Source organism: Mycteria americana, chromosome 6, assembly GCF_035582795.1.
Source record: "Mycteria americana isolate JAX WOST 10 ecotype Jacksonville Zoo and Gardens chromosome 6, USCA_MyAme_1.0, whole genome shotgun sequence".
Taxonomy (NCBI): domain Eukaryota; kingdom Metazoa; phylum Chordata; class Aves; order Ciconiiformes; family Ciconiidae; genus Mycteria; species Mycteria americana.
Genome location: NC_134370.1, coordinates 53,119,953 through 53,145,138, shown reverse-complemented (window position 1 = coordinate 53,145,138; position 25,186 = coordinate 53,119,953). Strand labels below are relative to the sequence as shown.

The 25,186-nt window shown below is 38.7% G+C and overlaps 1 protein-coding gene across 5 annotated transcripts; it reads left to right on the top strand.

Annotated features, from left to right (window-relative positions):
* Positions 1–311: 311 nt before the first annotated feature.
* On the top strand, positions 312–24,954 carry FAN1 (FANCD2 and FANCI associated nuclease 1). Of its 5 annotated transcripts, none has more exons than XM_075505833.1 (14): positions 312–461; positions 1,258–2,694; positions 7,948–8,088; positions 9,125–9,320; positions 11,670–11,903; positions 12,415–12,546; positions 13,692–13,800; positions 14,541–14,660; positions 17,069–17,161; positions 18,099–18,267; positions 20,177–20,280; positions 22,897–23,091; positions 23,472–23,600; positions 24,449–24,953. In XM_075505833.1, the coding sequence occupies exons 2-14, from the start codon at positions 1,389–1,391 to the stop codon at positions 24,584–24,586; spliced, it is 3,066 nt and encodes a 1,021-aa protein (XP_075361948.1). In that variant the 5' UTR covers positions 312–461; positions 1,258–1,388; the 3' UTR covers positions 24,587–24,953. The 5 variants fall into 5 exon arrangements, with proteins under 5 accessions (XP_075361948.1, XP_075361950.1, XP_075361946.1 ...); XM_075505835.1 differs by having other exon boundaries at positions 1,258–2,460; positions 16,997–17,161; positions 24,449–24,952; XM_075505831.1 differs by having other exon boundaries at positions 16,997–17,161; positions 24,449–24,952.
* Positions 24,955–25,186: the final 232 nt, after the last annotated feature.

Below are 25,186 nucleotides of genomic sequence, written 5' to 3'. Positions count from 1 at the left end.
GGTGGAAATATTTCGGTATTTGCTCTTTTCCTGGCTGAACAAAAAAAAAAAAATAAGGTTCCAGCAGCTGCCCCTCAGCTTCCCCTTTCTAAAGAAAGACGACACCTGTGTTCCACCATCTGTTCTTACAGGAAATTTTAAATTTAAAGCGGGCAAGATGATTAAAATTAAATAGGTCTCAGTTCGTACGTTTTTGTTAGAGCGGGGCACCCGGGCTCCGCAATCTGCTCCCCAGGCCTGCCACCCGCCATCGGCGATGCATTGCGCTGGCCTGGCGGCGGGGGCGGACGAGCAGCAGCCCGCTGCGTGCCGTGGGGCGGGGCCGCTGCCGCGCGGGACCCTGGTGCCCGCCTCCCGGGGCGGCCTTCGCTCTTGCCGCGGCCCCTCGCTCCCCCCTCACGGCCCCTGGGCCGGCCGCGGCGGAGCGACGCTCGGCGGAGCGACGCTCGGCTGCGGCGCCGGTGCGTGGGGAAAGTCAGGCGGGGCGGGCTGCGGGGGGCGTCGGGTGGGCCCCTCGCGCGGCCCAGGCGCGGGGAGGCGGCGGCCGGTCGACCGTGGGGGGTAGCGGCGCGAGTGGGGGCGGGCAGGCGAGAGGCAGGCACCTCTCGCTTGGCAGGTAGTAGCAGAAACGGGTTCAGAAACCTGAGGCGCCGCCATCCGCGTCGGGAACGCATCGAGAGAGCTTGCAGCTCCTCTGCCCGGGCGCTGTGCGGAGCAGCGTGGCCTGCTCGGAACAGGCCCGGGAGAGCACACAGCCCGGCCGGCGCGATGTCCTCGGCGCTTTCGGGGATCAAGTGCGCTGCAAGACACTGCACCTGGGCTTGGTACTCACACGTGCACGTTGTACGTGCTCTGTAAAAGTGGGTAGTTGGCACCAAAAAATAGTACGGCTATAAGTAGCAAACAAGATAATGACAAAAAATGGAGGGCTTGACTATATCCCTACATTTAATTTGATCTCAAGTTTTCACTTACATCAGCAAGTGAACGTGGCATTTAAGTAGTCAAAGTGTGTAGTAGTATTTTCATTTTTTAAACCATTCCCATGAAGCCAGCTGCAGTGCTCAGCATGGCAATCGTGGTATGCTTGCTTGCCTGCCTAGTGAGAAGGTAAAGGGACAGTTGTATTGTAGAAGTTAAGGATTGCTTGACTTTCCCACTTTTAGGGTTTTATATTTTCTTCTCCACTGTGCATCTTGGTTGCATTTGGTACCTCAGAAGATCTTTCATTCAGTATCTTTTTTTTTTTCCTTGAAGGCATGTCAGAGGATTACAGATGAAAAATGCAAAGCCAAGAAAAGTCTTTTTTTTCTTTTAAGTATTACAGAATAAGGAAATTTGGCCTGAATGAAGTTGCCTGTGCCACATAAATGCTTTGAAGTTTTGTAATGGCAGAAGCTAGATCTTCAGAAATTAAAAGAGCCCGAATAAGTTTGTCACTTAGTAAAAATAAGAAAAAAAAAGGAACAAAAAAAGTGGAAGGTAGAGGAACACCATCTATACCTTCAGCATCCTCCTCTATTACTTCCTTTTTTAACAATGTTCCCCCTGCCAAAATTACCTGTCCCATGTGCGGGCAAATGGTGCCAAGATATGAAATAAATGAGCACATGGATGAAACATGTCGCAGAAACCATGGTGAGATTGGCGTCATTGATTCAACACTCAACTCTTTTAGGAATGGGAGTCCCCCAGCTGCAAATGTGAACAATAATTCCAGCTCATATTTTTCAAAAAACCTCTTAAATCCAGAAACAAGTCCTTCTGAAAGCAGTTTACTGAAAACAGAAGGGAATGCAGTACAACAGATTAGTCCTTATTTTAGCAATAACAGTTCAGTCTGTAGTGTTAACAATGAACCACGGGCTCAAACAGTTAAAATAGTCTCTTTGGGAAGCTTGTCATCTAAACTGTCCAGAAGACGTTGTATCCAGGGAGGAAAACAGATCATCTATAAAGAGACCGACCCTTCACCTCCAGCTGTTCACAATATGTGCAAAAGTGCTGCAGCACGGGATGATGATGATGATGAGATTTATGCTGGGCATAGTTCTCAGAAAGAAAATCAGCTTGCTCAGAGAGATCACCAGGAACAAAACTTTTCAAAGAAGGAACCTGAATTTCAAGAAGAAATAAACAAATGTAATGGAAAAGACCTTGTGGATATTGTTCAGGTATCATTACCAGCTGATAAAATAAATGGCAAAAGGTTACCAATTGGTAGAAGGAGCACCAAAACAGAATGTAGGTCTGAAGGTGTGATAATTAGTCCTGATAGATTTGAAACACATCTAGCCATTTATACTTCAGCAGAGCTGACCAATAGTTTGGAAGTCAAGACTCAGCCTCACACTCAGGTTATACCTTCTTCCAAGACAGAAGTGAACTGCGGTACACAAAATTGCTTTAGCGAGGGTGATGTACAGGTACTTCCTGTGGAAGTTCATGAAGACTTTAAAGGTGAGATTAATCTTACTTTGTCAGAAACTGTGGAAAAGGTAGAATTTCAAAATTCCATTGGGGACATTTTAGACAAAGTAATTGCGGTTAGCTCTGTGCCCAGCTCTCCTGGTCACCCATATTACCTCCAGAATTTTTTACTGGTGTTGCGAGCAGTCTTGGAGAACGAAGATGATGTCAGACTCTTTGATGAGCAAGATATGAACATTATAACCAAGTTCTGCAAATTATCAGGTATCTTTTTTTCTTTAATGTATTATCACATTACCTCTTGTAGAGAGAACCGTTACATAGTTTTATGTGAAGAGTGCTATACCAATGGGCAATTTAACTTGATAAATTCCTTAAGGGAAGAAGCTCCTTTTTCTCAGGAGACATATCCCTCAGTGGCTTCTTGTAGGTAAACTTTTATGTTGCTTTAATGGAAGGTAATGATAAATAGTGGGGACTTGTAAGAAATAAGGAGAGAATGATTATGGATATTTCTGGGGTTTTGGAATACTTTTTTTACTGTTTTAATACTATTTTTTAGAATCTTAAGTCAACTTGCTGCTGCATTTAAACATGTTTCCAAGGAAGGAAACTCATAGCACAGTAAAAGAGTATCAGTTAACACCAAGCTTTTGATGATTATTACATATGGGAATTCTACAAAATGGGGTTATGAAGAGCCTGTGCTGGATGCACAGACCCTGAAAAAACTGCTTCTGAAGTGGCATTTGTGAGCTTTGATTCAGCACATTTACAGATTAATTTCGTGCTTGGTGTGAATCCATCGTTATCCCTGTGATTATTATCCAGTGTTTAGAATGCTAGTTACTAATTAACAGTGATTTTCTTGTAGGTTGCTTAGTACTTTTAACTCTCATTAATTTCCGTAGGAGCCAGAATGTTGGAGATTTAAGCCCTCTGTATTTAGACAAGGTTCGAAGCAGACATGTTGTCTGAATCCTATACTCATATAAGTTTTACAGTAAAAGCATGGCAGAGGTGATGCAAGTTAAAACTAACCCTGCGAATTTTTATGTATGTTTATAACTTGTAAAACTACTCTTAGTTACAGTTTAAGACCAGCACTTGAGCTACAAACTTGGAGCATCAAAATGGAAATAAGCTTATAACAACGTCCACAAGAAAATTTGTATCTCAGAGTATTGCAGGCATAACCATTTATATTGTTTTAAGCTACTATGGTAATATACAGTTGCCTGAAAAAAGTATTTTTAGATATGTGCTCATATGAGCTCATTTCATACATCTGAGCTGAGCATACAAAAGTGACAGTTGCATACATACCTGCTGGTAAAAATAATAAAAAAAAAATCAGAAGCAGGCTGCACTTATTGATGTATTGTGTTCATTGAGTTTGGCTTCACTGGCAGGCTGTAAAGTTTATCGCACTAAAGAATAGTATTTCCCTGTGTGAAAGTATTGTGTATTTTGGTCTTTTTCCTCTCTGTAGATTATATTAATCTTTTCTGCACTAGCATACAACAGTCTTTAGACTGTTTCCCCATTGCAGAGTGGAAGAAAACTGTTCTAGCTGTTCAGAGCACTTAGTCCCTTACTGTTTGTTTCTATGAAGTTCCAAATGATATTGTGGATTGACACCACAGGACATTACAAAAGAGAATATCAAGGTCATGACTTGTGATTAGCAATTACGCAAAATTTTTCCAAGGCCAATAGGAGACTTTCAGTGTTTTTATAATAACTTGTATAGCTGTGGAGAAAAAACAGAATGAGGTTAGGTTAGTGTATATGACATCACAAGGTTTTTAATACAGGATACTGAGTGACAAAAATGGAGAAGTGTTGATTTGAGCTTATTAGGAAGAAATATAGCCCTGATAATTTTTTTAAGGAACTGAGATTGTCAACTACTTGAGTCAGTGCATACCTGTTTCTCTAGGAAGTACTTAAACTATGGTGGAACAATCTCAGAAATGTCTTTTTTGACTTAAGATCTTCTTCCAAAGTTTAGCAGCTGGAAAGGACTATATGAACATTCTTCATGTGCCCTAGTGGAAAAGTCAGCTGAGCTGACTCAAACCACCTTCAGAGATGGTTGCTAAAAAGGTGAAGAAACTCCAGAGGAGGAAGTAGAGCTCTAAACCTACACAGGTATTTCTGCAGTGGTTACCTGGTCACAGTTAGGCTCTTACAGATTATATTGTAATAATTACGATTATGCAGTAACATCAAACATTTAAAAATTTAAAGGATAATACTAACATAAGTTATGAGAATATTGTAAGTACAATGAGATCATAACATAGGACTGTATTTGTGAGGGAGCAGCAAGAGCAGACTACTCTGCATGGGAAGATAAGCCAGGAGCCAAAGGAGACAGCAGGGGCAGGGGCCACATCCTCACCTCACCTGCAAGGGGCACAAGCCCACATTGCCCAAAGAAGAAGAGCAGAGTGGACCCAGTGCTAGTACTGCAGTCAGCTGTGCTCCAGTGATGGCAGGTCTTCAGGCAAGTCCATAGTGATGAGGCAGGTGTAAGGTGAAGCCAAGCCAGCAGGGTGTCTGGCTGGGCACAGGCATACCACAGCAGAGCTTAAGCAAGAGTGCATGCTACCAGCCTCAAATTAAGTACAGCTCCCGAGCGAATGGGGGGAAGCCCTGACAAGGCCTCACACAGCTCTTCCCAGCAGCCTGAGTCCAGGTTACACAGCTGTACCATATCAGAGCTGACCTTGAACACAAGCAGCCAAGCCTGCGGGGGCTGGGATGGTGTTGCAGAGCCTAGTGGTGCACTCAAGGCCATAAGAATATTAAAATAGTTAACTTTCTTCACCTAAATGTGTATACAGTGACATCTTAGAGCTTGATAATGCCTTGTTTATGTTGTGATAGTTAAAATGGGAATATATAAAGAAAGAATAGAATATAAGCAACAAAACTCTTTGTTACTGGCTGAGGCAAGCAGTAGATGCATATCATTTACATCCAAAGAAGATCTAGGAATAAACTTACAGTTAGGTAAGTGGCTAACTTAGTTTAGCAGTGCTAGAGAGTCCACTAACTTAGTTTAGAGTTAGTGGAGCAGGCTTTGGCTACTTTGACAAATACTAAGAGATGTTCAGGATACAGCTTCCTTATTTCCACCCTCCCTGCTCTGGATGAGTACAACACTGATCAGTAATAGTAACTTGTTCTGTTAAATAAAGGAAGTGTTTGTTTCTCTTTCAGTAGTGTAATTTCAGTATTCCCCTCTCACAGGAGTTCAGAATACAGAAAGAATTATTGCGAAGTGGTGATGATAAATCCATGTGTGCACTGACTGCTGGAGTCGCAAATAAAACAATCTCTCTTTGCAGGGTAGGAAAAACTCAATGATTCAGCTATGAGGAGTGGTTGGATAGCATTAAGTCAATAGATAATGAATTCTGGACAGGTGACAGATGGATGTCTTTACCTTCAAGAAATCTTAGATGAGTACTTTAAAAGTTCAGGTAGATGGGTTGTCTGTTCCAAATTAGAAGTTTCTACCCAAGCAAATGTTGTCTTTCAGTTATCATAACACAAAAAACCCCACACGTGCTTAATACTATAAAGTTGCTTGAACATAGGTATTCTCCAGTATTGCATTGTTTTCTGCTAAAATGTCTACCATTCTTCAGCAAGTTATCTCTAATGCTTATTATGAAAGGAATGATATTTTTCAAATAATTAAATTTGAAGTAATCCTTCCTTCCTTCCTGCCCAGTTTTCTCAAAAGTGGATGGCCTTTATGTTGGATGTAGAGCACTGCCAATTTCTTACGTACTGGAAACAGTAAATAAAAGTAGGCAAAAGCAGAGATGTGTCCATAACAAGTAATCTGCAGTGCAATGTCAGGCTTTGTGCTCAAGATGAGATCTGTGTGAACTTAGGTGTCATATTAAAAAACTATTTTTTGTATTCTCCGTGTTTAATTTCACCGCATGTTGCAGTTGGAAGAATTTAAATGCAAACACATAGTTCTAGTGACACTACTTAATAAACTTTGTGAAATCCTCCTTCCAATTTTTATATAATAGAAAAATCGTATCTGAGAAACATTAATTTATAGTCACCAGTGGAACTGAGGTACAGAAAACTGAACAAGAAAAAATAATGTAATTTTTTTCTGTTGCGTTTTAATGACTCATAGAGGGTGAACTTTTCTAAGATCTGCATCTTTTTCCTGATAATGTTTCAACTTAGAGCAAATTTTTTATTTCAGTGATACACCTGAAACTTTCTTAAGAACTACAAAAGAAAAAAAATCCCCCAAACCTTCAAAGGTAATGTACTGCAGAACAGGATGCTTAAGAAGCAATTAATTAGTTGTGCAATACCTTTTATTCTTCTATTTGTCATTGAAATCCTTTAGAGAGAAAGCGGTGCTCACATGCCTTTGCTGGATTGCAGCCCTAGTTTGGTCAGTTTCCATGGTCTGGAGAAAGGATGTTTAAGCATTACTTGAACTTTTTCCTTTTTCCAGAGTTGTAAAAACTGGAGACAGACTTCAAAGTTATTAGCCCACAGAGAAAATGACAAGCTTATGTATATGAATGTAGTTCTCTCAGTGAATAGATCCTGGAAACATTCTATTGAAAAAAAGGCTGAAAAAAACTTTTTAAGGACAGGAGAATAGTTAAATAAGCATGTAAAAGTTAACTGTCATTTCTTGAATATATCTAGGTCTGATAGTGTTTCAGTGTCTCTTTTTATTAATGATCAGTTTTAGTTAAGCAACAGCAGACAGGGATAAAAAGATTAGACGTTGAGGGATGAATTAAGTATTCAAAAAGGAGTTGAATGTAGTAACAACAGCTAGACTATTTTCAGCTAGGATTTAATAAGCTATTTTGCTGAATTTCAGCATTGTTAGTATTTTAAAAGTATTTTTAAAAGTTACTTTAAGAGAGCACTTCCCTGATAAAAACCAAATCGATAGGAGGTTTTTTCCCTTGTTTTCAGTAGATATATTAGTAAAATTAAGCTTATCTTTGGAAAAATAAGAATCTGAAGACTACTACACAGAGAGGTGTTCTGTGATTATGAAATCATTCTGTCAGACTACAGCTTCTTTTGTTCCCCAACATCGAATAGTAGGTTATTGAATAAGTGTTAAAGAAAGTAAAGAGACCTATTTAACATCACAATATGCAGAGTTTGAAAAATGAAGTTGTCTTTTCCTAGAAAACAAATTCTTTCTTAAAGGGTAAGCATGTCCAAAATGTATTTGAGCAATGTTCGTTACCTACAAAATACGTTGTAATAATTTTCAACCTACAAAACTTAAAGATTCTAATGAGCAATAATTACTTGGAAAGGTAAGTTCTGGTATTTTACCAAGTCTGCTCATAGAACATGAACAGATTTAAAATGTATTTTAGAGGATATCTGCATCAAAGTAATTTTTCTAAGTAAGGTAGTGATTATGCATAGTACTATGTTTTAGAAATTAATTTTCTTTTTATCCTTCCCTGCTTTAAATAAAATTTGCAGTTGGTGGGCAGAAGTTATATGTGAGACTTTTTCAACGCAAGCTGAACTGGTTAAAGGTGAACAAAATAGAGTATGGAGAGATAAGTATGGATTTGTCACCAATAATTGAAGAACTGGCTGAAGCCAGATTTCTGCAAACAGGTATGGCCAGCATTAATAAATGTTAAAAATATTACAGATAAAAACTACAGTTGTGTCATGTTAGAGTTTAATGCACTACGTGCTTGTCCGTGCCTTGAGAAGAGAATTAGAGGAGCAGCATAAAGGTTTCAGGTAGATGAGTTGTGTTGTGTTACATTCATAATAAAAGCAGTTAGTGCAAATTAGGTAATAGGGAGAGCTAAATAAATGTCAGGGCTACAGGTGCAACAATAGGCTTTACTTGCCCTCACCAGCCTCATCTCAGACCCTGAGCTGTGCAGCCTCTGTGCATTGGTCCAGGAGCTCTACTTCATATCCTTCAGTACTGCCCTGAGCTGTGCTGTAGGCACCCTGGCCCTGGCCTTGTCCATCCCTGGCTGCCTGGACCTCCAACCAATGCTGCGGGTGTTTTTTTTCCAGTCTTGTCTGTGGCCATGTACTGTGGGTGGATCCCAGACGTAAATTGTAGGCTTGTCTCTAGTCTTATGTCCCGCTCGTCTCTTAGATCGACCCTGGACCTGATTCATCATCATGCCTTTTCTGGGGCTGCCAGTGGCTTCTGTTACCAGGACTTTTGCTCTGCCCGTTCTGTTCATTTACGGTGGGACTGCACCAGGGTTGGTGAGGACACTGCCAGTGCTGTGGTCACTCTTGACTCCTGGCTCATTCCCCCTTGTCGAGCAGCTCTGCTCTTGCTGCTCCCTGGCAGGACTTTTTTTTGCAACGGGCAAAGTTTTAATCATCAGGAAGACAAGTTTTTCTGAACAGCATTTTTTTGTAACTCGGCAGAATTTCTTTGTATTTGCTTTTGTTTTGAAGTTGCAAAAGTATTTTTTTCTGATTATTCTGTTCCTTCATAGTGGACCTGTGAAGAGACTGAATTTCAAGCTGAACCAGCTAGCATCAATAATACATGTTTGAAGAATCTAGATCATTAGATTAGTACTAGGTTATATGAATGTACTATACTTTGAGCTATTGCTTGAGTGTGTATGTATAGCACATAATGAATATATGTGGATCATTTTACTTTTAGAATCTGAACTGGAAGACCTGTGTGAAGGGTTGGATTTGCTTTCAGTCCCTGAGCTAAAAACATTGGCAAAGATCTTCCACTTGCCAAACCCAAATGGTCAGAAACAGCTACTTGTGGATGATTTTCTGAGGTTGGCAAAACAACGTTCAGTCTTCAGCAGGAGTCAGGCTGGTATTGGGACAGTGATTTTAAAAAGGTAACTCTGTTTATAGTTAAATTTTGCAGGTAAATGTAAGTTATGCTTCAAAGGACTCAGTCTAGATGCCTTTTGAAGAGAGGAGTGCATTTAGTGAATTTATGAATAAAAAAGGGCAGCATTAAATTTTGATTCACAGTGGGTCAAGCAGAAGGGTAAATATTAGACTTTTTTTTAAACTATGTCATGCTTTTCAGCTGTGGCATGATTATCTATCTCCAAAGTTACTCAGTTCTACAGCGAAACATTTCTGAATTATTTCAAGCAAAACCAGTGCAGAAAAACATCTAGGAAGACATAGAGAAAGTCATTGCCTATTAAAGCAACTATTTGATGTTCGTTTGCTGGGTAAGCTCTTTTAGTAGAATTAGAGGGGAGCAATAATCTCTTTTTTTGTGATTGACTTTGTATTTTAGCATAGAGCCTCCTTTTCGGCAATGTTTTTAAAGGGAAAAGATTGTTTGCTTGACAAAGTGTTCTTTCTTTCCTGTTAATTTTTTCACCGTGGCTGTTACAGCTGTGTATATCAGATGCCCTTGACTTTCACGTCTTCTGGGGTCCAGATGCAGGTTTAAGGTATCATTCTGCCCTAATAGGAGAGATTACAGCATTCCCATTCTTGGTGTTTAGGGCTGGATCTGTAGCTGGAACATCCACAAGAAGTCTAGGAGTATGAACTAAAGTAATAGCCAGGGTGCTGGTGCTAGGGTACAAGTCAGTTCTGGAGCTTATAAGCTTTCTTATGCAGTTACCTCTTTTAGTAACTAATACCAAAAAATAACTGTTTGTATAATAATGCATATAAACAAAGGTTATTTGTCTAGCAGTTAGCTTGTCTAGTAGGCTGGAGAACTAGGATCTGAACTCGGTAATTGTGGAATCCTCTCTGTACAAAATGCAGGTTGCATAGAAAGCTGACAGATACCATTATGTACTGCATTTGCTTCAATAACATAATTTGTCTTTCCTGTGGTATTCTTTTTCAAATGAGAGATATAAAGCTTTGTCAAGTTTTGCATAGCTATGGTTATTGGACAAATATTACCCCCTGAAATCTACCATGTGATTTTCCACAAAATTCCTTGTATTAAAAGGGGCCTAGTATTGGAAGAAGAACTTAAAAATCATCCCTCCATGAAGAATTATTATTACATGAATCAGTAAGTTCATCTTTCCTTATGCCAAAAGAGAGGCTTAATGCTAGCTTAGTGGTGGGCTTGCAAAGCTTCACAGCTGGGAGGTTTGCATAGTATGGTTAGCTTCTTTAAAGTCATTTTATTTGGTCTTTGTTGTTTTCAGAATACAGCAGGAGCTCTAGTGGTTCCCATTCTGTTAAAAATAGTATGTCACCCTGGTGTCATTGTCTCCAGTAGCATTGCACTTCATTTGGTCTGCAGGAAAACAGGTGAAGTGATCATAGCCACAGCCATGGTTATCTTGTGTTAGAGGATGCTGGGACTTTGTGATAAGTAAGGATGTTTTCATTTAAGGAGTTGCAGTTGTTCCCTCATTCTAATCTAGGTATAGAAAACTTTAGTATGCAAATACTTTGAATCACTTGAGATTTCATTTTTTCTCTTTGATACTAGATATTTGAACTACATGACGATGCGTGATGCATAATTTGTATAAATATCTCTAACAGAAACAGATTGTTTTCAGAATATTGGCTTAAACTATCAAAGGAAGGCTAGAAAAAAACGTGTTCAGGAAATAGAAAGGAACCTGGGAAAATTAGTTACATTCCATAAAAGTCCTTGGTGCTGGCTTACTCCCTACTCCAAGAAAAGAGGCTGATAGTTACTTGCTCAGCCACAACATCTTTGGGGTTGTAATGCTCTTTGCTGTAGTTGACAGCTGAAATACTAGTTACCCCATGAGATCAGAGAAAATCCTGTTTTAAATCTGTGCTGTCCTGTGGACAAGTCACAGAAATCTTGTCTTGTATGAGAAGGCTGGATGAAGATGTGCTAATGGAGATACCCTAAAACAAGGGATCTCAAATTGTGGTCTGTAAACATTGCCCTAACAGCAAACCACATCTTGTTGCTTCTTGGTACTGCCTGGTATAGCAACAGGAGTGTCTGCACCCAAAGGGCAGTTGGTTCCAATTCTATTCTGCTTGAAGTTTGGCCCTTAAACTTTTTATTAGTTAATGCATTTCTTTGGCTTTTCACTAGAGGTTACATGCACTATATAGTTTCTCAAGCTGCTTCTTTCGAGGAAAATAAAGTTTACATGTTAATTGGCTTGAAACCAAAATTATCCTCATACTTCATTCGGTATATTTGAATTTTTATAAGTGGTGGTAAAAATTATTTGTTATAGTAATTTTATTTGTCCTTCCAGGGTGAAGGACCTGGCTGGAAAATCTGTCAGGGTCTGTAAAGGCCCTCGGGCTGTCTTTTCTCGAATTCTGCTGCTATTTTCACTGTCTGAGTCAATGGAGGATGAAGAAGCTGGTAGTGCTGGTCAGGGCCAGCTCTCCACAGTCCTTATGGTAAACATGGGGCGTATGGTATTCCCCAGTTACACTATAAATAGGAAAACACAGGTCTTCCAGGACAGAGAAGATCTTATCAGGTAGGGGGAGCTTTGGCAGTTTGGAAATCTGTTTATTTCTGGAAAAGTTTTACTGCTCTACTTGTGTAGGCAAATAAGAATTCATCATTTAGAACTCCAGATGTAAATAGGTAGAAGTGCACTTCTGCAGTGATGTTAAATGCATTTTTGTATCTAGGTGGGACTTGTAATTCGCAGTGGCTTGCATTTTGAACCAAAATAGCATATTTATTTGCTTCATGATCATCTGCTGATGAAAGTTGTTTCTTCATTTGCTGTGGTGATTATTAGAATGGACTCGGAACAAAACAAAAAATACATTCTCTAGTTTATAAGTAATGTTAAACATAATGTACCCTGCTAGTGTAAACTCTCCTGATCCTACAAGATTAAGGATAAAGTTGGCTGCATGGTTCAATGTCTTTGGAGACTGGAAGGGATTTTTTTAAAAGGTATTGTATGGAGGAATTGATTTCTTTTAACTATAAATGCTTTTTGAGCCTAATACAGTTACTATGTTTTTTTGCCTTAGGTATGCAACTGCTGCTCATCTGTCAAATGATATAGCCACTGCAATGGTAAACGGGAACTGGGAAGAAGCTAATCGTCTATATATGTGTGCTAAAGGAACCTGGAACGAACTGAAAAATCACCCCTCTTTGAGGTAGTAAACCGGAAACTAGCCTAGTGTTCATGTGAAACTATTAAGTGTATTATCTTACTTTTGGTACTTTTCCTTTTGAGAGAGGCTTATAGACTAGTGATATTATTTAAGCTTGGTAAATTTAGAAGCTTTAATATTCTTGAAAGCTTTGAACTTCCTGGTTGTTTGTTTACCTTTTAAGTGATTATGTGAAAAGGCCTTTTTTATAAAACCTTGGGAATGAATTGGTAGGCAAGGATAAAGCACTAAAACATTTCTGTTCTATGTGCCAATGCAGGAGAACAAGAGCCTTATTTTTCCCTCGTCATAGTTTGTTTTTATGGCTTTTAGACAAATAGCAATAAGCAGAATTTAAAATTCACTGTGAAGAAAAGAATGTTGCAAACGTTATGGGAAAACATAGTGGGTTGTTCATCTCTTCAAACTTCCAAGTGGGTGTCATTCAGGAAACGTTACTAAAGATCTGAGAACTGAAATAACGTGTATTGTTTTTGAAGCATCCTTCATCAGTTTTTCCTTCAATTATTTTGTTTTCTGGCTTAATGATACACTGAAAGTTAAAGCCTTATGTTTGGCATTATATTCATTTTCATGGCAACTGATTTAAAACGATATTCCTAGAGGGTCATTTGGAGGTCTGTTCCATTTCATACTGAAGATAGTGGAAAAACCCATTTTGATTTCAGTAAGATATTCAAAAGACTTTGTCCTGAAACATAGAGCTGCCTACCCAGAAGTTGTTAGTCTTCTTTCATGGCAGGAAATGCCTGTTTTAGCCTTTTTCTTTTGTTCAGCTGTGTTTCTAAAGTTAACCTTCTGACTTACGAGAACAAGTTGGCAGTAACAAAACATGATGTAATAAGTCATTGTTTTGCATCTGATGTAAAACTTACTAAGTAATAATTCCACTGCTGTTGAAAGCAAAATACACTGTGCAAGTGCAGCTTACACCTGCTACATCAGCTAAACTATTTTCATACCTTTGGGTTCTTGGCTTTGTAGCTGGGATACTCATTTCAGTTCAGTTTTGATACATAAGGCATTTAGTTTTTGTAAATGCTTTAGGTGTAAGTATTCTTAGTAAGAGAATTTTAAGAATTTAAATTGGCATCATTAAATTGATCTGAGCTGCTCTTATCTTTCAGCTATCACAGAGTTTTACCTGAGTATCTGCGACATTTCACAGTTGGCTGGGTGTATACAAGAATCCTTTCTCAAGGTGTTGAAATTTTGCAGAGACTTCACATGTATGAGGTAAAGTTGTGAAGTGAATAGGAATACGCGTTTAATGTAGCATTGTACATCAATTTACATTTCTGATGTGGCTGGAAAATGGTAATAATGTTTGCCAGGACTTGCTACAGTTCTCTTAATAGGTTACTTTTAAGGAAAAAGAGCCTTTTTTTCTGGGTGCTTTAGAAAGTTTTAAATTGTTTTGACTTCTGCTTATGCTTTGGAGATTGACCATATGTAATATACCATAAGACTGTTGCTGAGACATTGTTGTTTTGTTATTTAAGGATATCTGTGTTTCACTAGATTGAGTTATTGCTTTTAAATAAGAAAATCTTGGAAGAAAAGTCTTCTGTGAAATCCCTGCCTCTTCACCTTAGGAGCTAACATCTCCAAAGGCTTCTGACTTACATGTTAAAGCAAACCAGATTATTCTGAAAAAGTCTTTGCCTCTGCAAAAAAGCAATGGGTAATATTCAGGTCTTTTTCATATACAATAAGGAATACAGAAAGGACAAAAATACTGTATTTTTGGCAGCTAACCTTTAAGTTCACATAAAAATATTTATATTCTAGGGTTTTTAAGATACACCCACGCACCTGAATACATTGGGTGTTGGAGTAAAAATGGGGTTTGAATTGTGCAGAGACAAAGTTATGGTACCCAGTAATTAGAAGGGAAAGTGACAAGCTAATTGTATAATGAAACTTCAACTTCGTTTTCTAACTCAATTAATAAAGATATAATGCTGTTGCTACAGGAAGCGGTGCAGGAGCTGCAGACTCTTCTGTCTCAGGATGTGTATTGTACTGACAGCAGAGGGCGATGGTGGGATCGCCTAGCTCTGAATTTACATCAGCACTTGAAAAACACTAAGAAGGTATCTTCACAACTGCATGCTGTAAAGCTGGAAACACTGCAGTCATTGTCTGAAAAGATTTTTTTAAAATATTTCATATAAGGAGAACAGCGGGGTAGGGTCTCCTAAAATGCAGATATTGGTAGGAATTCCAAGGTTAGGCAACCAGTTTCTCCTAAGAAATTGAATACTGAGTGTATCCTCATGCTTGGTTGTCCTGCTTTTTTCTGTTGCATAGAAGAACACCATTTGGCATGAAGGATTGTATGGAGTTATCAGGTAGCAGCTTCCATGCTGCTCTGCCTTATAAATTTGCCTAATGTCTGAGAAGCAGAGAAATTTCTTGCGGTAAACATTCTGTTTCTGAACCTGAGTCATGATGAGGCCGTATCAGGAATGAAAAAAACCAAACATGATCGGAAGGAGTTTTTTAATGTTTTCAAACAAAAACCTAAGAGAATTAAGTACTTGGCTAACTGTTGCCAGTGGGGAGAAGGTTGTCTTCTATATCTGGACCAGTTTTGGTGTGGGGTTTCTACTGTAAGGGGTCAAGCAGTAGACAACCCCATTTCTAATCTGTTACTTGTACACAGCTCTGGCAGGGTTAGCAGTCTTTAACAGCAAATTTAAACTTTTCCTGTGGTCCTACAGGATAAACTGTAACTGACCACCCTTAGACTGGTAAATAATAACAATGGTTTTAGACAACATGTATTACAGGCTATGTTTATCCTGGTCTTTTAATTCTCTTAGGAAGGCAGAGGAGGGGAGAAGAGGTTTTGAGGTAGTCTTAGCTTTTGCTGAAATTTGCCCTCTTCCCTTCCAGTAGGACACACGCACCAGTAGGGTGTGTTTGTACAAGTAAAACACATTATTTGTGCAGTGGGTAAACTTGTCAGTCTCAAGTCTTTTAGAAACTTGCAGTTCAGGCGTTTAGAAACACTGTGGACATGGTGAGCGGTCTTTGAGTTTCCTAAGTGATTAGGTGGCATGTAGCCGAATGAGAGAAAAATAACCATATGGGAATGGCAAGGATTGTGTGCAAGGATTATTGTAAGTCTCTGTAGAACTTTCTGGCACCTCTGGAAAGATTTCTGCAGCAGAGTGTAAAGGAATCTGAGAAAACTGCAAGCTGCAGTACAGGTTGTGCCTTTGAATTCCTTGTGAGCCAGCACCAGCTTTTCACAGGCTTTCTTTTCAAGAGCCACAAGGCGCAGAAGCCACTGTGTAACTCATTTTAGGGCTCAGTTGCAGTTTCATGAATTTTCTGTGCAAGAAACAGCAGGTGGTAGTTGTATCAGGTGCTCATCTGAGGATTTATAAGTACAGGAGATTAAGTCCATTTTTCCTGTCTGTTACGTATAAAGGAAAAATATTGTCAATGATGGAAAATGAAACTCTGTAGGACTGTTTAGGTCACAGTGAAGTATGGTCAGACTGAAAATCAATTTTTAACTAAAAGACAAGACCAATCTAATTAAACACACCTAAGATACCTGACTAATTTGGCAATGAAAAATAGAGATAAAAGTTTTAAGTCCAGGAGCAGTAGCAGTTGTAGAGTTATTTAAAATAAGCAGAGAATGACTTTTTTTTTTCCTTGGTGTTGCTTCCTTGCCTCACTAAGGCTATTGAGAATTGGGATTAAAATGCTTGTATTTTGTGTTGCATTTTAATTCTCTAAGTCTGTTAAAAGGAAATAATATTATAGGCTGTCAAGCATCTGCAGTTGTCTCTTCTGCATCTTATACCCCCATATCAAGCTTTTTCCAGATTGGGAATTAGAAGTTGTTCAAAGGAGGAGTTAGTCTCAGTTCCTTATTTACAAATTAGGACAAAATGCCTTCCTCAAGTCACAGAAAGAGAGTATGTCAGAACCATGATTTGATTTAATTTCTGGAGTCCATATTTAATCCTGCATGTAGTGCATTGGTCTAAAATTGTTCTGTATGTACATTCTTGCACAACTGATCTGGTCCTTCTGTTTCCATATTATGTGCTGTTAAGAAATTGGCTTAAAAATATTAAACTGATTTACCTTAGAACCAACTCTTTTTTCTGGTCACTTTTGTAGGATTTACACTTCCTTAATCTTACATTGATCAGTACAGATGGAGAGTAATTTCTTTTTACTGTACTAGTGCAAATTTTAATCCAGAAGCCTACTAGAGCAAAATACTACTTACTAGTTAGAACTGAAGTACATAAATAAGAAAGGTGGCCCTGTCTTATATGCTGTTTTTTACATACATATTTCTGTGTTCCTTAAATCAATTGATCTTTTGGGCTTAGTAATAAAACAGACAGATGTGTATAGGTCTTTCTAAGTTATTGCTTGTTACCTTGCCCTTTGCTAGGCCATTGACTGCATTAGAAACGGGCTGGCAGACCCATTTGTACGAACTGGGCATCGTCTCTCTCTCTACCAGCGGGCCCTACGAATCAGAGACTCTCCAAGCTGCAAGCAGTTCAGATGCCTGTTTCATGATCTGCCAGTCATAACTGTGGAGGATGTGACACATGTAAGTAAAGTTGCTGGTGGTTTCTGAGAAATAACAACTCATGAGGTCTTTTTTCTTCTGACAAGAAAATATAATCTGGGAAACTGTTGTTACATGCTATGCACCGGCCTCTGACTTATTTGTGCTGCAGGAAAATAAATAGAAATGTGTTTCTAAAACAAAAGCCTCTTGTAAACAAATATTTCTACTTATTTAATAAATGGTCACCTGCTTAGCTGAAGTTAGTCAGCTGTACACTGATTTAATTTGCATTGCTTTACTGAATACATGTTACGAATCTGATCAGCTATAAACTCCACTGATTTACCAGCAACACTCTCAGAATCTTTCTGTCCAAAGAGTCTGATCAAATCAGTGCCTTGCCTCTGGTGTCTTCAGGCCAAGCATTCTGTGTGTAAGAAGAAGTAATAGTAACCTTAGCATGTTGTCAGCATTAGATTAATGGCTCAAAAAAAGGCAATTTTTTTTTAGTAACCTTTGGGAGTTATGCACTCTAAATACATGCTATGCAAATAGCACTTGCATCATACTGGAATGGATTTTTTTTTAAACTCCTTCTTTTCCCTGCTGTTGCAAAGATAATGGTATCTGGGCAAAGTCAGAGCAGAGTCTCACTTTCTCTCTTGGCCTCGTCACCACATATGTCCCTACAACACTTCTTTTTCTCAGTTCAGAATCAGTCTCCTCAGTCACCTGCATTCTTTCTTCCATTCTTTAATCCTCCATGAAAAATTTGCCAGTTTATAAAAGCTAAACAGAATGATTTCAAGGGAATGGCAGGTTAAATTTTATTCAGTTGATTTTTGGAAAAAAGTCTAGTTCTGATTTTAAGAAGACTGAAAAGGAGGAATGTGTGTTTTAGGAGAGATTCAAATACCTAGGCTAAAGCTTTTTAAATGTGATGCTGAAAAGTAAGTAGTTCTTTTAATATGTTCAGGTTACAATCAAAGGAAAGATGTGTCCTCAGATGGGAATGGGAAAATCTGTATTTCTGATGGAGGATATCGGTGATGAAGAAGGAGGCGAAGACTTCAGTGTATCCACAGTCATGTGTTCAGTTGAGGAGCTGGCGTTAACTCATTACAAGCAGAATGGTTTTGATCAGGGTAACAGTAACTTTTTTTTTTTTTTTACGGTAAAATAACTGTGGCAGTAAAGAACCAATTTACTAACCAGTTTAGTTAATAGACCAGTTTTAGCTCATTCTGTTTCCTTCCCAAATGGCTCTAATATGTAATTTCCTTACCAAAATGCTCTAATATGTATTTTCCACCTGATCTGCTTCCTGGTCTTTAATTATTTGCTGCCTTCATATACCTAAGGTGGTTTTGAAGTGTTTTAGGAAAAAAAACAACGTTTCTTCTTTATCTCCACAGAAAATCACTGACTTTGCCTTTCTTATCAGTGAACAGCTATTTTATTTGTTAGGGGTAAAATGCTAGCAGTGTAATTTAAGGGAGTGTCATTAAGGAAAGGTAAACGTCCACTGATTTTTGGTACTAGATGTACATGAAAAGAGTATATACCATGGCAAGACACTTAGCAACTTCTTTTGAAAAGGCTTAATTTGCAGCTCTATTAGTAGTTGTTCATATATTTTTACAACTTAAGAGGTGTGAAAAGCCATGGACAAATAAGAATATATAGGTCTGTTTTACAGGAAGAAAGCAAAATACAAAAAGATGGGCAGGTTATTTTTTTAAGATAAGTTTTTCCAAAGTAGCTGTTGCTTGGAGACTGGCTAAGCATTGGTCTGCTGGTGAGTGATTGTTTTTACATCACCTTTCTCCTCCCCCCATCACTTGTTAAATTGTCTTTATCTCAAGCCCTGAGGGTTGTGGTTTTGTTTGTTCCTTTTTCTTCCTCACTTTTGCCCTTCCACTTGTCTCCCCCAGCCCGCTGGAGCAGGAGCAGTCAGCAAGTGACTGGGTGGGTGGGCTTATCTGCTGTCCAGGGTCAACCCACGACAATTTTTTAAATATGTAAAAATATGCACATGCATGTGCGTGTGTATATATAGAGATATATGCACATATACATACATACACTATGTATATAAACATAGAGACATTTATGTATATATACATGTGTACATATGTGTACCTACATGTATATATACATATTATAAATGTATATGCATATATGCACATATGTGTGTGTATGTATACATATTATACATCTATATTAAAAAAACCAACAACCCTCATGGGCTGCTATAAAGACGATTCAGTGTGACAGGGAAGGTGGGGAAAAAAAAAGAAAGATGTTGAAAAAGCAATCATTCACCACCAGCAGACCAATGCTCAGCCAGTATTACTCAAAAATGTAATATATTAATAACAAAATGTTTGTATATATAAAAAAAAGGTTTATATTACACATATATGTAAATGTATACATACATTTATGTGTTTGTATATGTGGATGTATACATACACGTATGTATGTGTATACGTAAATGTAATAGAAAACATTTTTATATACACACATTTTGTTATTAATGTATTACATTTTTAGTATACTGGCTGGGCATTGGTCTGCTCGTGGTGAATGCTTTTTGCAGCACATATATGTATACATATATATGCATACATGTATACATATATGGATAGCTCTATGTATGTGTATGGATACATGTTTGTGTATATGTATAATAGAAAACATATCTCTATATAAACATTTTGTTATTAGTATATTTTTTATTGTAAAAATGGAAAAAATTTGTGTACTAAAAATTGTTAAAGTTAGAACAGTAAACCTTATTTGTGACAGGGCATAGTAATTTAATCCTACGCTGTAAATGTAGGCCACTAGCCTGGAAATAGCATTAGCAAATTGTGGAAGTAAACAACTGCATTTACAACTTGATGCTGCAATGTTAGTATATACTGACTTCAGCTGTGTATAAACCTTAACGTAGCATGTTTCTGTTTTGGGTCATGATGATTTAGTACCTCTTCATATGAGATTGCTGTAGAAATTAATGTTTCCATTTTATTAAATTTTGCCCTTTAGGTATTCATGGGGAAGGCTCAACATTTATTACGCTGTATGGTATTCTAATGTGGGATATCATTTTCATGGATGGCATACCTGATGTTTTCAGAAATTCCTATCAGGTAGTTTTGAAAGGCTTTCTTTAGTTAATGTCTTTACCCATTGCTGTAGATTCTGTAACCATGTTAAAATCTTATTCACAATGAGATTAACATTTTATTCTGAGGGACTTTCCAGACAGATCTTGGTGTTTGCTTGGTTTTATTATTTGTTATATTGGGCTTGTTACTAAAGGGCTCCTCGGTAACTAGTTGCTATGTAAGTCTGGATTGACTGTCAGATAGGGTGGGATTCATCTGGCTAAATGCATATATCCTATATCTGAACTCACTGGTCAAAGTTTCCTTTATAGTCAGTAGAAGAATACTGCTATACTATAGCACTGTTCATCTCATTTGAAGATGACATATTCCATTAAAAAAAAAAAAAGGCTATTTCTTTTCGATGGCCTTTAAAGGGAAGTCACATTTTTAAACTCCAGTTTGTTAACGCCCCCACCCACTCCACCCCAACATGCTTTTGGAATCATCCTTCCTTTTTGTCAAAGAAACAAACAAGCAAAAAACACTACACCCCACCCCACCCCCAGCAAGAACTCCCTGCCACACCCTAAGATTAATGATTCCGGGTGAACTTGTGGCTTTTAGCTAAATGCATTACATCCTACAAATTACAGCTAGAAACAGTTTTAATAACTGCAATTAGAAAACTTGATCACTTAGTGACATTTGCTAAGAAAACCCTAAAAAGCCATCTCAAATGTTGTAGAACTAAAACAGGCCAGACAACTGTCTTCTTCGTTCCACCTTAACCCATTGCTTCTAATTGGAACCCTGGCCAAGAGGTAGACCAGCCAGTGCCGTCTGCTTCCTTAACTGGATTTATTTCTACTGTAAGAAATTACAGGTTTATACCAGTATGATGTATCTTAGGTAGAAATGTCATCTTGCTTTATAGGTGAAACATGCAGGTTTTTCTTGTCTTCCCCCCCCCCCCTTTATTTTTCTTCACCAGTATGAAGTAGAAATCCATGTGGCTGAGTTGAAAATCACTTGGTGGTTTTGGAGATGGCTGTCTCCCTAATTAGTGACCACTACAAATATCTCTTTAATTGGCGGAGAGAGATACATTCCCTCAAGGCCATCCTTACATAGTCCCTTAAGCAAAGGATGTAAAAAAAAATCTAGAGAATCAAACAGTACAATTATTTTATTAGGCCAAGAGGACTAAACTCAAAACTATGAATTCATGGGTTGCGCTCTGTCCCACTAAGCTGATGTTTAACCTTAACCTAATTTTTTTCTTTTATGTTGATATGGATTATGAGTCTGCATACAGTCATGTCTTGAAATAATTTCTTAAGCCACGAGCACTTGATTATAAGTCTGTTCTTGGTCGTATCCTTGGAGAGCTACTCAATGATGAAAAGAGGCAACTTACTACAGAGTAATGGCTATTCTTTGAAATGTCTTCTACTAGTTGATTCTTGTATTCATCTGCCCAAGTAAATTTAGGGTTGAATACTGTTTGCAAAAAGAACTGAGGTATGGGTGGCCTTCTTGCTTTGGAATTTTGAGGTGGGACATGAAGGCACTTGCAGGTTCCTAGACAGGACAGGAAGGGGACTGCTGTAGCTCCAAAGGCCATACAAATACTGGTAAATGGAATTCATACAAATAACTCTTCTTGTGGAATATCTGCTATTCTTGTAAGATGCCGTAATTGTATGAATCTCATGTGTTAAAAGCAAGTATTCTTTGTCAGTGCAAACTACCATTTACTGTAGATCTTGCCGCTCTAAATAAATATCCTTTTATATAATCTTATATGCAGATTACGCCTACTTAAAAAAAAAGAAACAAAACAAAACACAAAAAGGTGTATGTTTATAACAAGCGCAGTATTTACAGCTTATTTGCAAATTCACTTTTTTTTAAACTAGATTTTACTTATTAATGTAGAGGAGAGCTATTACAAGCCTCAGGCATGAACAAGGATGAGCTGAAAGCTTGCACCCGATTCTCTCAGTTACTCCTAGGCTGTATTTTTGTGGGATTAGCTGTGGCAGCAGTTTATGTAAGGCTGAAATTTGCCATTTTTTTTAAGCACTCTGCATTTGATTTTGAAAAGCTAGAATGGCACTCGGCTACTACTTGATAGCCTTTTTTTAGTCATGTTCAAAATTGAGTAATTGCCACAGTGAGTTTATATAGTAATGTGTTCAGCACTATGCATAAGGCTCCCTGCTTTTAGGCAGCTTGAGCGATACTGCCCAGTTTCATCACTGCTTTGTTCTTCCCACCTCAAACTGCTCACTGTAGCTGAGCAGTCTTGATATTGATTCCAAATCCTGACTAGACTATTACTGCTTGGAGAGTTAGGAGAGCGACTGGCTCTTTGTTGTGTAAGAAAGAAACCTCTGTCTACGGGTCAAAAACCAACAGAGCACAGGCTAAGATGTGGCCAGCATTTGTTGCACTGGCATTGGGTGTTAAAATATATGCAAAGCTTTTCCCATTTAATAAAGGTTTATGCACTGGACATGTTCAAGTTAAATTGACTCAGTGTTTGAGTGAATTTGTAGTTGAGATAAAAAAAATACGAAGTAGGGCATTGTCATTCTTGGACTTGCTGCTTTGCTGGCAGCTCCTCAGAGCTGTATTTACCTTTTCATACAGACATTCCCCCTGGATTTATACACTGACAGCTTCTATGAGAACAGGAGGGATGTTATTGAGGCCAGACTCCAGCAGCTTCATACAGCTTCCTCAGAGACACTGGCAAAGTTGATTGCTGACATCTGGACCACTCAGGAGGGAAAAGCAGCAGCACTAGTTAGCTGGGGGCGTTTTATTTCCCTCCAGCAAGTTCAGGTAAGTAACTGTTGTCCAGAATGGGCACTCTGTTTGATGAGGCTTGCCGTTAAATCACACATGGCCGTAGTGCGCTCACAGTTTGTACTGAGGCACTGAGCCGAGGCTGATGGTGAGTGGTGGGAGGGGGGGCTTCAGCACCGTTCTCCCCAGTACTCCCAAGTACTGTTACTCTTTTCTCATATGGTCACTTTTCCTGCAACAGCAGTTGGGAACACAGTGGGGAAAGTTGCTGTAGATAACATCTATTTAAGATTCTTGTTACACGTGACTAAACAAAAAGCTGAGGTGGGCCATACAATCTTCTTGTGAGAGTTGGGAAATGGCTGTACAGGAAATCAAAATTTAAAAAAAGCCAACTACCAAACCTTCTCTTGCAGAGCCTTGTCTCTTGCCTTGGAGGAATATTTCTGAGCGGTGTCTTTAGGCGACTTTCCAAAGATCTACGCCATTGCAGAGGGGGACTTCCTGACCTGGTTGTGTGGCGTACTCACACTAATCACTTCAAGGTATATTGGGAGATCATGGAAATACTCAGTGCTCAGCTGATCTTACCCTTAGGTATAAAACCTTCCAGCTGTCAGCCCATACAAACTGTGTTTTCCTGTTGTGGTGGAGTTAAACCTGCTGCTCAGCTGCCCAGCAGCTATGGCAAGTAGTGGGTGATTGTTATCTGCTGTTTCATCACATTTTGCTGTAGCTTTAATGGGCATAATGAGAAACAGCAAGAGGTGGCCTAGGTATTGTTGTAGAATAGGGCTTCGATTAAAATTACTGTAAAGCAACTGTTACCAATCAGTCATACACATTCTGACTGTTGTTAGCAAGGGGTGCTAATGTCACCACTTACACAAAAACTTGAATATATGAGACTACAACAACTACATCTGTCTCTGCTACAAAAATTGAGTAAGCAGCCATGGTTTGTGTCTTGCATGGTAGTGGAATAGCTACTAGAAGACTGTTGGACATCTCAGCTGCTGGAGCAACTTGTTACACGTTTATAAAACAGCTGAAGAAATTAGTTGCCTAGTACAGATGAGTAAGTTGCTGTCAGTATCAGCTGGAACAGGTGAGGTTACAGATGATGGCTTTTTGAATATGTGGCATCTTCATTCACCAGTGCCTCTGTCTGTGTTTTGGTGGGTATTTACGGGATAAAATGTCATTCTCTTACAGGTAAACTTTGGAACATGGGTTAATAATTTAGCACCCACTGGGCCTTCTGTTGTGCTAAATCTTTACTATTTTTGTTGCAAATAACAGCCATAAAAGAATACTTACATTAGTCTGTGCAAGCTAATGATCTTTCGGTTCCTCCACAGGCACACTACTAATCACCCCCATTTCTTTGTAGCTGGTGGAAGTGAAAGGTCCCAATGATCGCCTGTCCCACAAGCAGATAATCTGGCTGAGTGAGCTGAAGAAGCTGGGTGCTACAGTAGAAGTTTGTCACGTGCAAGCTGTTGGAGGCAAGAGCAAGCGCCTCAGTTGACAACAGAGGTCTTCATCACATGGGTAACTGGGGTGTTTTTAAAGGAACTGGCGTGACACACACAACTGGCTGCTGCTTATTAAAAGTAGTTTCTTCTAAAATTCTGGTTTCTTGGTATATTACTGTAGTTATTTTTAGCACAAAACATTCAAAAAAATAGTTTGAGAAGACTGTCGGTACGATTTACTGTATGTCACTTTGTGTTCAGAAGAACAAAGCCTTTCTCTTCTATCCACAATTCATAACTTATTCTATGAAAGGTAACCTAGGGTTTTTGCGCAGTAAAGAGAAACATCTGCAATCACACTGGTACCAGCTGAGAACATCCTCTACAATAAAAAATGTGGTGCATCAAGTCCTGATCATTTCCATGTTGCCTGTGTAGCCCAAGTTCATTATGTTGTGCAAGTTGCCTTGCAAGGTGCAAGTTTAGTGCCCTTCCAGGATGGGCAGGACCAGCACAGTTCTCTAACTGTCCCCACTTGGAATTATGTATTTCAATTTTCACTTTAATACAAAAAAAATACAGCTGGTCACTGATGGCATGGAGTAAGGCATAAAACTTTTTTTTTTAAATGCTGTTTTAACATGCTGCTATGT

Excerpts from the sequence above, each read along its gene's own strand:
- FAN1 (XM_075505831.1), top strand. The coding sequence starts at position 1,389 with ATGGCAGAAGCTAGATCTTCAGAAATTAAAAGAGCCCGAATAAGTTTG. Across the intron at positions 8,089-9,124 it reads AGCCAGATTTCTGCAAACAG|AATCTGAACTGGAAGACCTG; the intron begins GTATGGCCAGCA and ends TTTTACTTTTAG. Across the intron at positions 23,601-24,448 it reads CTCACACTAATCACTTCAAG|CTGGTGGAAGTGAAAGGTCC; the intron begins GTATATTGGGAG and ends ATTTCTTTGTAG.